General features: G+C 31.9%; 1 protein-coding gene across 5 annotated transcripts in view; it reads right to left on the bottom strand.

Moving 5' to 3' along the window:
* Positions 1-13,838, bottom strand: part of NECTIN3 (nectin cell adhesion molecule 3) — a 304,770-nt gene that overhangs the window by 224,904 nt on the left and 66,028 nt on the right. The window contains exon 6 of one of the 5 annotated variants that reach the window (XM_070368909.1): positions 4,999-8,942. The exons of the other annotated variants lie outside the window; for them this stretch is intronic. Coding sequence (XP_070225010.1) covers positions 8,362-8,942 — 581 coding nt within the window. The 3' untranslated portion in view covers positions 4,999-8,361. Of the gene's footprint in view, positions 1-4,998; positions 8,943-13,838 lie in introns of those variants that run through there. 5 annotated transcript variants of the gene reach the window in all.

The raw sequence follows: 13,838 nt of genomic DNA, 5'->3' as shown, positions 1-13,838 counted from the left end.
GAAGCAACATTACCTTACCATCACTTAAGATGTTCTACTAAATCTAATTTTACGTTTATAAGCAGCAGAAAACAAAAACACAAACATTCAAATATTTAGCATTAAAGGACTGATGCATGTCTCCCCAAAGAACATATTCCTGTTATCATGGCAGCTTATGAATCCATATACATTGGAAACCACCTCCAAAAACAGAAAAATAGCATTCCTCAGTACAACCAAAATACCCTATCCATAGAAATATAGACACCATAGATTTTGGTGATTATGGAGAAAACTATCAAACATCAGTTACAAATAACTTTCATTATTTTTTGAAAAATATACATAAATATTACAGATATTAAATTGAACTAAAGTCCATGTTATCACTCTGATATAAGTGAATAAAACTACATAAAAGCTATTCAAATATGTGCTCACATCTGAAACTGAGGCACTTTTATAGTTTTGAAAAGTTAAATACTATTCTATAGACTAAAATATGTGTTTCTGGCAATTTGCTAAAACCATTTTAAATTGAGTATAGAAATTTATAGTCCCTTATTATACTTATGTTAAAACACCAAATCTTAACAATTAACTGAAACATTAAGTTTCATCCCTTTTTCTTCATTTCCTTTACCAAAACTAATATAATCCATCAACTAATTCACAGCTTAATATACTATACAAATTTATCTTCCTAACTTTTATTTGGGTTAAAATACATAAATATTCCCACACTACATGTCACCGTATTACCAATTTTCCCCATAAATATGCCCCACTCTCACTTTTCATAAAAAGTCCTTTTAACACTTATCAATATGACATCTAAGCCTCTACATCCATCCATATATTTATGTCACTACTTTTTAATGAAGGTCCTCTATTTGGATCAGGAGGGTCTCCTTAGATTTTCATCCAACAAATTACCAATAGTAACCTAAGGTGTGTCATGTCTTGTTCTAAGTGCTAGCAATGCAAAGGTAACATTTACAGCCCCTCTCCTCGCAATAGCAAACAAAATCCTCATAACAGTGTTGGAGAATCCATAAAATTATTATTTTTAATAAAGTATAGAAAGAAATGATCACTTATCTAAAAATAAAAGAGAGGGAGAAAGCATTTAATAAAAATTAGCATTGTACTAATATGGATTGGCACTGGTAGCCCTAATAGGTCCATGCATCAGGTGGCACCCTGCCACATAGGGCACCCAAGATATCCTATGGGGAGTGTGGAGTTGGACAGTCCCGAATTAAAGCAGACAATTACATCTTCACTTGGTTGTCCTCCTCATCATAGTCCGCATCTTGTGACAGATGTATTATGACATATGGGAGCTCAGCTGAACTAAAAATTTATCTAGATTTAATGAAAAATAAAAAATGTAAAGGAGGCATGACACGGGTGCTCTATGTGACAAGTGAACATCTGACTCATAAACCAAGTGAGGGTATCAGTGCTAACCCATGTTAAATACTAGTAAGCATTTATTCTTGGTAAATGTCATTCCTGCAAAGAATTGACAGAACGAACACCAGTAACATAGGAACAAATAATAAAACAAAATCCTCCAAAATGGCAATGCAAATATCTTACTCCTAATACCTAAACTGCATGTTACATTATGAAATAAAACCATGGCAAGCTAATTAGATGTGACAAATCAAGTCCCCCTCAGATAAAATAATTAGAAACCAAATAAAATATAAATTTATATTCACTCCTCTTTAACAAACCTCACACTAAACCCATAATGGGCTGAAATAGCTAATATGAGGGTGATTAGCATTGACACTGAAAAACCAAACACCATGAACATGAAGACTAGCGCTAAAAACAGTAGTTGGGATGAAAACTGTTAAGGTCCCTAAAAATATACATCTTTCATTGAATCTACTTGTTTCTGAGAGGTAACTGAGCTTTCATATATAAAAACCAGTGTCAAAATATACTCAACATGGACTTACAACTTTTAATCACTGAATCAAAAAGTGTAAAACCAAGACGAAAAGACAAATGAAGCACATTCAATCGTATGGTTTTTCTCAAAAATGTTTTAGTGAGGAAAAAGCCAACTTTTTAAAATGAAGTACGATTATATTATTTACTCAAAGATTCCTCTTTTAGTGAAAATAATCTTTTAAAAATGTTACTTTATCAAATTTAAAAATTTTCACTTTTGAATATTTTATAATGCATATAGCAAACTTCTATGGTAGCACACATATAATTTATAAACTCTACATATGAGGAGTACATACGAATTCTTAACTGATAGGTACAGTCAAGTTCCATTGAAGACCACTAACCTAGAGAAGATAGTTAATAACTAGAATAATGTGGTATTACAGTAGAGGAGATATAGGTTGATAAAAAAGGATTATGAAGAGCAGTTATTAACTTATGAAGGGAAAAGTTTCACTGAGCTGTAATTTGAACTGGACCTTGAATACAGACTGATTTCCCAGTACAGCAAAGGGAGGAAATGGAATTTCAGGTCAAGGGAGCAGCATGAATATAGTCACTAAGACATCAAAGTACATGGTATGGTAAAAAACAGAATTAATAGATCTAGATGTTATATAGGTTCCCTGTCACTAAGTTTAGGCTTTGAGCATCAAATTGCTGCTAATATTGCAAGAAAACCAGGTATTATGTGCCTGATGGAGAAACACCACCACTTAAGAAGTAACCTTGCTCCCAAAAATTAAGCATTAATCTTATCAAGGCTCTAGATCTGTCAAGAGATGCAAGCAAAAGGAGCAGGCAACTGGCACAATCCAAACTGGAAAACTGCAAGACAAATGAAGCTGTTTCTTCCCACGATGCTGCATGGGAGAAGTGTGGGAGTGGGAAACAGCACATAAAGAACACACAGATTAAAAGACATTTCAACCAACCAATGTGTGGATCATATTTGGTTACTAGCTAAAACTGTAAAAAGAGATGATTAGAAATTTAAACAGTAGCTGGATACTTGATATTAGGAATGATTCATTTCGGCAGAGTAATGAATCTGTGATTACTTTTTCTAAATGTTCCTTATCTTTCAAGTTACAGACTGACATACTTACAGATGAACTAATAATAATGGCAGGAGGGACTATGCAGACCGGAGTTTAAATGAAACAAGACTGACCATGAATGGACAATAACTGAAGCAGGTACATGAACATTCCTTTCATTATTCTGTCTTACTTTTGCATATTTTTAAATAATTTTTTTAAAAAGTCAAAGCCTCTAGGTTTTGTTACCTCTAACTTTTAGATAAAACTGTCCCTTTAAGACTAGGTTTTTCTTGAGATATTTCTCATAACTGAGACTATGAAAATTAGGATATCATGTCTATATAGAAATATTATGCATGAAAGGGAATGAGGTCTTGAATTAGTCTCAAGTTTTGAGAATAACTTATACTTTACTCAACTTTCACTAGGTTTCATCCACAGTGCCCAGCCAGAATAAAAGCTATTTGGTTGGCCAAAAAGTTCATTCTCATTTTTTCTGCAACATCTTATGGAAAAATATAAATGAACTTTGTGGCCAACCCAAGGCAAGTGAAATAAAACATCAGAAAACTGAATCGTTTTATCTTTAGAAATTGAAGTGAACATGATAAAACTATTATCAAGGTTCAAGAAAAGAAATGATTCCAAGCATAGGTATATAGCAAAAGCTTTTGAAAGCAATCTTGGTTTTAAGCTCTTGATGGAAATCTATCACTACTCAATTCAAAGAAGATAACACGTTTTTTAAAAAACAGTGCTTATTGGAGTATAACAGAAGAAAACAAATGCATTAATAGAAACAATCTAAAAACAGAAAAGTTGGTATATTTTGTACACTATTCAATGATTCTTTTGTGCATGAATTTTTATTGGTATAAGAATGAAATCAAAATTAATTCAGTCAAATTGTATGTTATTTGGGGGGGAAAAAACTGTGCTGCTTGCTCTAAAATAGTTTAAAGTTTAGAGGAAAAGTGTATCATAATTTTATTTTGGTTTAAGTATTTTAGGTTTTCAAGTTTTTAGTTTTTAATTTTTATTTTTTTTGTCTACACCATGCAGCATGTGAGGGCATGTGTGATCTTAGTTCTCTGACCACGGACTGAACTCAAGCCCTCTGAAGTAGAAGCACAGAGTCTAAATCACTGGCTTGCCAGGGAGTCCCTGTATTATAATTTTAAAGGTCAGAAATAAGGAACAAGGAGAATAAGAATCAATGTTATTCCTACTTGAAGCAGCTCATAAGCTATAAGTAAAAACACTAAATGTCAACTTAAAAAATATCTTATGGAATTTGTTAATTCCAAACTGAAAGTTAATATATAAAAAACTGATGTCAAAGTCACAGCAAAACACTTAAAACATTTTAACTGCTAGGGCTAAAGAGATAAGACAATTTATGACTGTGGGGAATGTTACTGATTATATGTATATATGAGATAGGAATTCTATGATTAATTAGAAGTAAATTTTATAATGGTTAACATACCCAAATGGTTCCTCAAATTTTATTTAACTGTATCCTTAACCTGGTATGGTTTTGTTTGGAAAGAGAAATTAATTCATTTCTAATTCCACAAAACATCATTAATTAAAGGGAACTAGATTACAGAGGGAGAAGGCAATGGCACCCCACTCCAGTACTCTTGCCTGGAAAATCCCATGGACGGAGGAACCTGGTAGGCTGCAGTCCATGGGGTCGCTAGGAGTCAGACATGACTGAGCGACTTCACTTTCACTTTTCACTTTCATGCACTGGAAAAGGAAATGGCTACCCACTCCAGTGTTCTTGCCTGGAGAATCCCAGGGATGGGGGAGCCTGGTGGGCTGCCGTCTCTGGGGTCGAACAGAGTCAGACACGACTGAAGTGACTTAGCAGCAGCAGCAGGTTACAGAGACACACACACACAAACACAAACTCGCTCTCTCTCGGGACAAAGAAGGTAATCCATAACCATAGGCTTGTTACAGAAATATGCCTCTAAAGAATTTTTTTAAAAAAACTTTTATTTAAAGATTTGTTGCGCAGCTATTGGGGCTACCACCGGATAAGTAACTTGATTAAAAAAAAAAAAAAATCCCTGGTACAAATCAAAATTAAATATATCCCAACATACCAAAAATTTGAGAAAGGAGCTTTTTATGGATGGTACATCAACAAGTAAATAAGAAAAACAATTCAATCTGTAAATAATTCCCATTAAAATTAAAAAATCAATATGGGTACCATTTCTTTCTTATACTTTACATTGATTACTTCCACACATTAATAAATTCTTGTTCATACTTTTGTTTTTAGCAGTATTTACCAAAAGCAAAATCAAACTCAAATCAGATGTTTTCACATCTAATATTGCTACATTTCTCTCAATTTTTGCACGTATACATTATACTTCCTACAGCCTCTTGTGCTAAACATTCAGCCAGGGATACCATTATAAAACTTTCCTATTTATGGCTATCAGAAGCAATACTACTACTGAAAAAGCTTAACGATTTATTTAATGTTAGACTTATCAAATGGAAACCTTTCAGGCACATGGTAAAATACTAAATCTTTCAACTATAAAGTACTTCTCAAATATCACTTTTAAAGTTAACCCCTATCCTATTAAAGTTTCAAGACATTTCAATAAAAATGGAAAAAAAAGGGAAAGAGTTGAATTAATCTTCACTGTACAAGTATTTTAACCAGTGTGAAAGAAAACTCTAAAGTGAATACAAAAATGAAAAACCGGCCGGCCCAAACATAAAAGTAATAAATATAAACATGGCCAAAATATAGTAAAACTATTCTGCCATCTTTTCCAAGAAGAGAGTAGGAGTTCAACTCATCAGTCAGCTGTGTACATTACTGATATTCAAAATTAATTTAACAAAATGTTTATTAATATGACTATGCTTACAAACAAGTCTCTATGTACAGTAAACATACATAAAGTTCTAATAAACAACAGTGCAATGCTTCAGAAAGTCTTAAGCATTAGTAGCAGATTCTTAAAATTCTGAAGTCTTTTAGTTTGCTAAATGCTTTGGATTAAGGATAGAGAATATATCAAATACTCACTTGCAGTTTTCCATGTCACCCTCTACTGCCAAAAACAAAACAAACCAGCAAAAACTAAACAAACAAAAAGCCCTAACTACACAATGACCACAATTTAAAAGGAAATTCACGATCACTAAGTAGATATTTATACTTTTAAAATACAGCTCCTGAAACACTGCTAACTTCCTTCAGATCAAATAGAGATTTGTATGATATTCTAAATGGGATTACTCTTCTCAAATTCATACAGCACTTCAAAGCACTGTTCCAAAGATGAGATTTTGATTTTAAAAAAAGGCACAAGTTTACATCTTCCAAAGAAAAAAAGCTTTAGACTCATCTTTTTATGGCCATATCATTGCTAAAATTTAAATTAAAAGTCACTTCAATCATAGAGTATTACAAGAAAGTTTTTCTTCCAATGATTTGGATCAAAGAGTCTTAATATTTTTCAGTGGTAAGCTATATTTAGAACAAATATTTTCAACAAGACATCAGCGAATTTTACGTAATTGTATCCTTAACCAATACTTTACTGTTATACTAAGCTTTTGAGGGAGAGAAAGAAAACAGATTTCAAACTTCCACAAAATACTGCTGGTTAAAATAAACTAAGTTATAATCATTGAGATTAAAGCCTTCACTACTTGCAAAATTCTATGAACATGTTAGAACTTTGCCTTATAAAAATATTTTTTTTTAGATCTGATGAAGATTGAGAAGGGGTAGGTTGACAAGGCAAAAAAAAAAAAAAAGTACTTTGTCTTTATTAACAAAATAAGTCAATTTAGGGTTCTCCTACAAACTTCTATTTTAATTCCATGGCAAAACACCTAAAGGCAATTCTACAGGCCTTTTTTCAAATGAATCATCAACAGGAAAAACATATTCTATGGGCTACAAAATAGTTGTCATTATTATAGTTGTATAGATTCCCACTGCAGAATTAATTTAAGTACGTCACAAAGAAGATCCACATTTGAAGATTCAGGAAAGATTTCTTTTGCAAAAGATGCATGATTTTTGGAAAGAATAAACTTAATTATGTAAAAATCAAAACAAAAAACCTCATGGTGTTTCCAGTTTTAATTGGGAAAACAAAAATCTTGAAACACATACAAACATTTAGGAGAAAAGAAGGGATGGTTTGACAACATCCATCAGCAAGTGTTAGTGACTGGTTCTATAACTAAGATTTTTTTTCTTGTTAAATCTCAAATTTCCAAGTTTATTCTATTTTTTCCTATATATATTTACCCGTTTGAACAACATCAATAAATGACTAAAACAAGATGGTCTACCACATTCTTTGCACAGATTCTTGTCTGAAACATGTCTTATTTTTTAAAAAATGGTACTCCAATGCTTGTTTGCTTGTTTACATGGTTTTCCATATAGTGAAATGTCCTCTCTACACTCTATTAAACTATGTACCATCTTCTCATTATTATTATATTTAGCACATAAAGCATTAAAACAAAACTACCACTTCATGTACCAACGTTCGCATGACAATATAAGCATTGTCTTCCAGAGATGAAAAAAAATTGTAATAATTATCATGTTTAAAAGGCATGTTTTTATTACTCTTAAATGTATTTTGGACAAAAATATTGATCAGCTAATTATGCTCTTCCACACATCATGTTCACTGAGTTTACTACCACAGTTTTTAGTGCAACAAAATACCTTTGAAAAGCCACTCTACAGTCATTATGGCAAGGCTCATTAAAATGCAGAGGTAAGATTCCATTTGTATAGAAACATAGAAAACAATGTTTGAAAAGAAAAGGTGTTTCATCAGGCTGAATTTTTTGTATACTAAAAATATATATAAACATTTCTTGAATTAGTTTTATAGTCAATTTAGATGTAGTATCATTTAGTGGTGATAAATTTTGAGAGGTATATGTTCAATAAACATTATACTTGAGATTATATAGTCTTAGGTAAACATTTAATATACAATGCCAAGGTAGTTTCCTTTTTTTTTTGTTTCTTTTAATTTTTGTACCAAAAAGTCATACATTTAATGGACATTTCTTCTTACCTGTGTGCCTCAGACCAATAAAGTACTCTGCATTAAAATTTAAATCTTGAGACAGTAGTATAGCATTGAAAAAAAATTGTAAAGCAGCTCAGATACATTGAACCCAGATTTTACATTTCCATTTGTCAAATCAGAATATAAAAAGTAAGCTTGAAAATCAAGTTGAAAAAGCTTATTCTTCCCCCAAGAAAAAGTATGAACAATCTGAAAATGATCAACTAGTATGAATGAAACATTGTACATTAAGTCATATTTAGTGGTTGCTAAACATACCACTCCCTCCTGGAAATTACGGAACCATCTACATGTGAAACTAAGTCATCTTCATTTTCGTCATACTGTTCATCACTGACGAACTTCATTCCCATTTTTAGATCTTCATAATAATCCATTGGTCTTTCAAACCTATTGAGATTTTCTACATTGTTCCACTGCGTTTTTTCAGGCTCTTCTAAATAGTCTTTGCGTATTAGATTGTTCACTGGATTTTTGTTTTCTTTTTTTACACTGTCTGGGTAAGAATCAAGCTCATCTTGTTGAAGAACATCTATTTGTGATTCTTTTTGCATATCTGATGGTGGAATGTAGTTCTTGGCAAAGTAGTCTCCACGAAACGTCCGTCTTCTCCTATAGCAGAATATTCCAGCCAAAACACTTACAAGTACTATGAAGAGAGCCCCACCCACTACACTAGCAATGATCGTGCCGATCGTGTCATCCTTAATTGTTGCCAAAGTTGACAATGGGAAGGGCAATTTTTTTGGTTCTGTTGCTAGATCCTTGAAGTCAGCAGTTGAGGGATGCCACTGAATTGTAGGCTGAAGGGTGGTAGTAGTAGGAGGATCTAATGGAAAAAGTAAAGATAGACAAGACACAGAAGGCAAAGAATGTCAATGCAGGCTGATTCAGCAGCAAGTTGAAAAGACAGCACAGTTAATGAAAATAAATATTCATAGTAACAATAGTTTTTCATTCTTAATTTAAGATCAGAGGGTAGTGATACTTATATATATATACGTATTTTAATAACAAAACTGACACTAAGTCAGTTACCAATCACATAAAGGAAGTGAAAAATTATGCATGGTGTAAATCCTAAATTTTCTATTCCAAGTTAAGCACAATACTGTACTCTAAGAAAAATATTTTTTTAATGAAGACTATTATTTAAATGTTATATATATACTATACAGCTGGCTTAAGAATTATCATTATCAAAAAATTAAATCAAATCATTCAAATGTACATTTTCTTAGCCAGTACAGTAGCAAAAAGAAGTAACAGAATAATAAAGTAAAAGAATGAAAAAAATTCATTTTTTCATTTTCATGTATTTTCTTAATATCCACCTTTACCTAATAAAGTTAATCTTTATTAAGAGGTGAACTTATCTTTAAAAGAATGAAAAACTATAGATTGTTAAGTGGCCATAGTATAAGCTGTTGGCTTAATAATTCTCTCAAAAATATTTTCCTTAAATAAAGAAAATGCTTTAAATTTTAGAAAGCATGTATGCAGTATATACCATTATTTAGTGATTAAAGAAATAAAAAGTACATATTTATACTATGTTAGCCAATCATGGGCTTTTATCAAATGAGACTAACAGACAAAGAAAAAGCATGTTATAAAGTGTTATAAAAATATCATCATCATGTCTATATCCCACGGGTAAGATATCTGAACATTAAGGAAATTTAAGAAATTTCAACCACATCTGCAGAATTCAATGTCACATTGCTTTAGGATGGAGTCTTAAAAAGAGCAGCTAATATTTTAGAGAGAACATTCTAATGATACTTAAATATTAGATGCAAATGACCCTGTGTATTGCCATTAGATTATAGAGTAAATAGCCATTAATATTAAAAAGCAACTAAACATAAATAGTAAAAAATAAAGATTGGTTAATTATCAATTAAGTGGTATTTGCAGATCATGTTACACAAAATTCTAGAGTTTGAAGAAAGGATGAGTTTTAAATTCTTGAATTTCTTCACTGATAAAAAAATGATCCAAATGATAATCTCCTATAATTATTTTTTAAATGAGTGGTACTGACAGAGCTTTTAAAAAGTGATTGTTAGAAAAATACTAAATCTACATGGGGTAAGTTATTCTAAAATTACAAGCTAAAGAAAAATACTTACTGAAACAGGTTTCATCACGGAATGCCATATGTACAGAATGTGGTAAAAATTTAGCAAGTACAGTATAAAATGTAACAAGTACATTATAAGTAATTTCCTATGAGTGTAAACCAATGTAACAGGCAATCCAGTCAAGTACCTTGAAGTGAATATTATTTATCATAGTATATGTAAGTGAATCAACAAAGAGTTTCAATTTGTGAGAACATAATCACTAGCTGAATAAATTCAATCTTAAAATTGTGGAACAGTAGGATCATTTGCACTATAAAAGTAGTAAAACCTCATATAATCCAATCCAACCTCACAGAACCAGGATAGTAAAAATTAATCGTTTATAAGATAACTCATGTATTTTCTAAGAAGGACTAATGGAAAAGTTTTACGTATTCAATGTCGTCTTTATAATGATTACCAAAGAAAAAGTATTATAATAAACGGGCATCAGCATGTTTAAACAAAAACACAAATTACCTAATTAATGATTTAAAATTCTAAGTTTGTGATAGCTCTTAATGAAATGGTATTCTTCTCAGAATAGTACACCTGCGTTCTCACCAAACATAAGATACGTAACTGTACATTTTTATGAAGTATTCTTTAAAAAATCACCAACATTTATTTCTACTTGCAATGTTCTTTATGTAAACACAAATGGACATCTGTTTATTTAACTGAGATTTAACAAAATACAGCTTTCAGAAAATCTAACTACAAAAAAAAACAATAACCCCCCCCAAAAAATTTTAAAACTCTTATTTAGTCAGTGGTTTTAGAATTTTTTTTTAACCTACCATCTCCTTAACTATTAAAAAAAAAAAAGAAACGAAAAAACAGAATAGCCTCACTATCAATAAATTCCATGAAAAAGGGACTTTTACTAAACTTTGTATTTTGTATCTTAAGCAACAGACAGACATATGATGATTCACATGAGACATTTATTCCTGCTTTCCAATTTTGCTCTACTCCAAAATAATTACTGTGAGAGTCATATTTGTGAAATGAGGCAACTAACAGCTACTTATTTATCAAGATTTAGAAATCCTTCCCAGCAGCATTCTGTATTAATGCACTTTTTTTTTAATATTCTTTGCTAAATGTGGTAAATAAATACATAACAAATGTAATAAGCTAGTAGATTCTGAGTTCTCCATATCCAACTTCTCAACTTCCCTTTTCAAACGAACTGAGTCCTGCCAAATAGGAAAACAAATAGTCCAGCAAAACCTCTGTAGCTATGTTTTAGCCTAATAATTATTATGTTAAAAATGGAATGAATTGGTTCCTTTTTCTTTCAGACTATATAAGTTGTTAATAAACAAAATCTATAAACATGAAAATTTAAGGACTGCTAAGTTAAGTGTGTTTAATATGTCTGGATCAAATCAATTTGATTTGAAATTCAAGATCTGCAAAGGAATATACTTTGATTTTTTAAGGCATGAGGGAACTTATGTGATACATGAAAATTTGCTTCTCTCTTCTCAGAGAAGTAAGAGGTATCAGGAGAAAAAACCCACATCAAAAGCAACTAGAAAAACACAATTTCATGCAGTCAGTTAGTATTGGACAGAGTCATTGTACCATGATGAGCAATAACTAAAGTTGTATATTGCAATCTTGGATCCTAAATATATAAAAATTATGCCAATGTGGGAAAATGTATAACAAAATTTCAAATAACCTCTCTCAGAGCTAATAATTCTATTCTGTTCTGGGTTACCTTTTAGTCTCCAGTCATATGATATACTCATTTTACAAATATTTCTAAAAATCAGTACTGAAATTTTAAAATATAAATTTTATTTTTCAGATAAAAATGTTGTCCTGGAGAAAAACAAGAATATATAACTCACAATGAAAAAAGACTAACTTTCTGATCATTCACTGTGTAAGTTATGGCCTTTTATTATGATAAAAGCCTACTAAGTAGACCTTACTAGCCATTTTGGAAAGGCAATTTATATCTAAGATATTAGATATAACTAAGAAGCTCTTAGCGGAGTTAACTAAACTCAGCATGGTATACTGTATTAAAGACTATGGATAAAAAAGTAAAGTCTAATTCCTGATGATTACTTAAAGAAAACCATCTCATATAATGCCATCTTTTTCTGAAGTATTTAATGATAATTAATTTGATTTTTCATATTTACTCAAAATGTCATATCCACTCTTATAAGACTTGGTAGAAGCTGATTTTAAAATGTGTAAAGTTTATCATCAGTGTTACATTAGGACTTTTGTCAAGAAAAATAAAATTACATAAAGGCAGATTCACAATTTTTTATTCTTTCTTGATTGTTTTCTTCTTAAATGTATTCATGCATGCAACAAAAGTTTCCTGAACACTTGTTATGTGTTAAATATTGCTGCAATTGGTCAGAATATAGTATTGATTAAAGCAGACAAAAATCCTGCCTTCAAGAACATATGTTCCAGTGGGGATAAAAACAGGCACACATATAAATAAAACCAAATATGTAGTCTATCACATGGTAATATGTACCACAGAGAAAAAAATAAGACAGAGAGATGAAAGACAGACAGTAGTAAAGGGGTGAGAAGAGAGGAGTTTCAATCTTAAATACAGTTGTGAAGGTGATTGAAGAAGGAAATGGCAACCCACTCCAGTATTCATGCCTGGAAAATCCCATGAACCGAAGAGCCTGGTGGGCTACAATCCATGGGGTCACAAAGAGTCGGACACGACTGAGCGACTTGAGTGTGTGTGTGTGTGTGTGTGTGTGTGTGTGTGTGAAGGTGATACATGAGCAAACACTTAAAGGAAGTGAGGGAAAGAGGTATGAAGACATCTGAAGAGTATTCTCAGCAGTGGAAACAGCAAAGGCAATGACTCTGAAATGTACCTATTGTGTTCAAAAACAGCAAACTGGCCAGTATGACTGAAGCCAAGCAAGCAAGAGCTATTAATAAGAGGTGAGCTCAAAAAGATAATCTAGCACCAGAACATGTATAGAGCTCACAAATCACTGTAAACATCTGGTTTTCATCGTGGGCAAAATGGGAAGTCCATGAAAAGTCTGGAGTAGACGACTGACGTGATCCGGCATGTCCTTTAAAAGGGTTAATCTGGCTGCTCAATTGATGACAGGCTGAAGAGTAGGAATATTAAATGACTGTTCTATAGAGAAGCAAGGGTTGCTGATGGTTTGTGCCAGAATACTGGCAAAGGAAGTAGAGAATTGGTAAGGTTTTGTATGTAACATAATGAGAAAGTTCAGACCAATTTGTTGATGGATGGGGTGTGGTATGAGAAAAAAAATCAAAATCAAGAATAAGTATCAAGGATTTCATGCCCTGAGCAAACGTACTGACAGAGATACCAATGACTAAAAGATAAACAAAGACTACTAGAGGAAGAGATTTCATGGCAAAAGGCATAAGAAAGATGAGGAACTCAGTTTTGAATGCAAATTATACTTCTATATATAAGGGGTTGTGTGTGCATGCTAAGTTGCTTCAGTCGTGTAAGACGCTGTGACCCTATGGACTATACCCTGCCAGGTTCCTCTGACCACAGGATTTTCCAGGCAAGAAACTGGAATGGGTTGCCATGTCCTCCT

This window comes from Bos mutus, chromosome 1 (genome assembly GCF_027580195.1).
Source record: "Bos mutus isolate GX-2022 chromosome 1, NWIPB_WYAK_1.1, whole genome shotgun sequence".
In the NCBI taxonomy this organism is placed as follows: domain Eukaryota; kingdom Metazoa; phylum Chordata; class Mammalia; order Artiodactyla; family Bovidae; genus Bos; species Bos mutus.
Note: the sequence above shows the minus strand (reverse complement) of the source record. Positions and strands in the feature narration are given on the sequence as shown.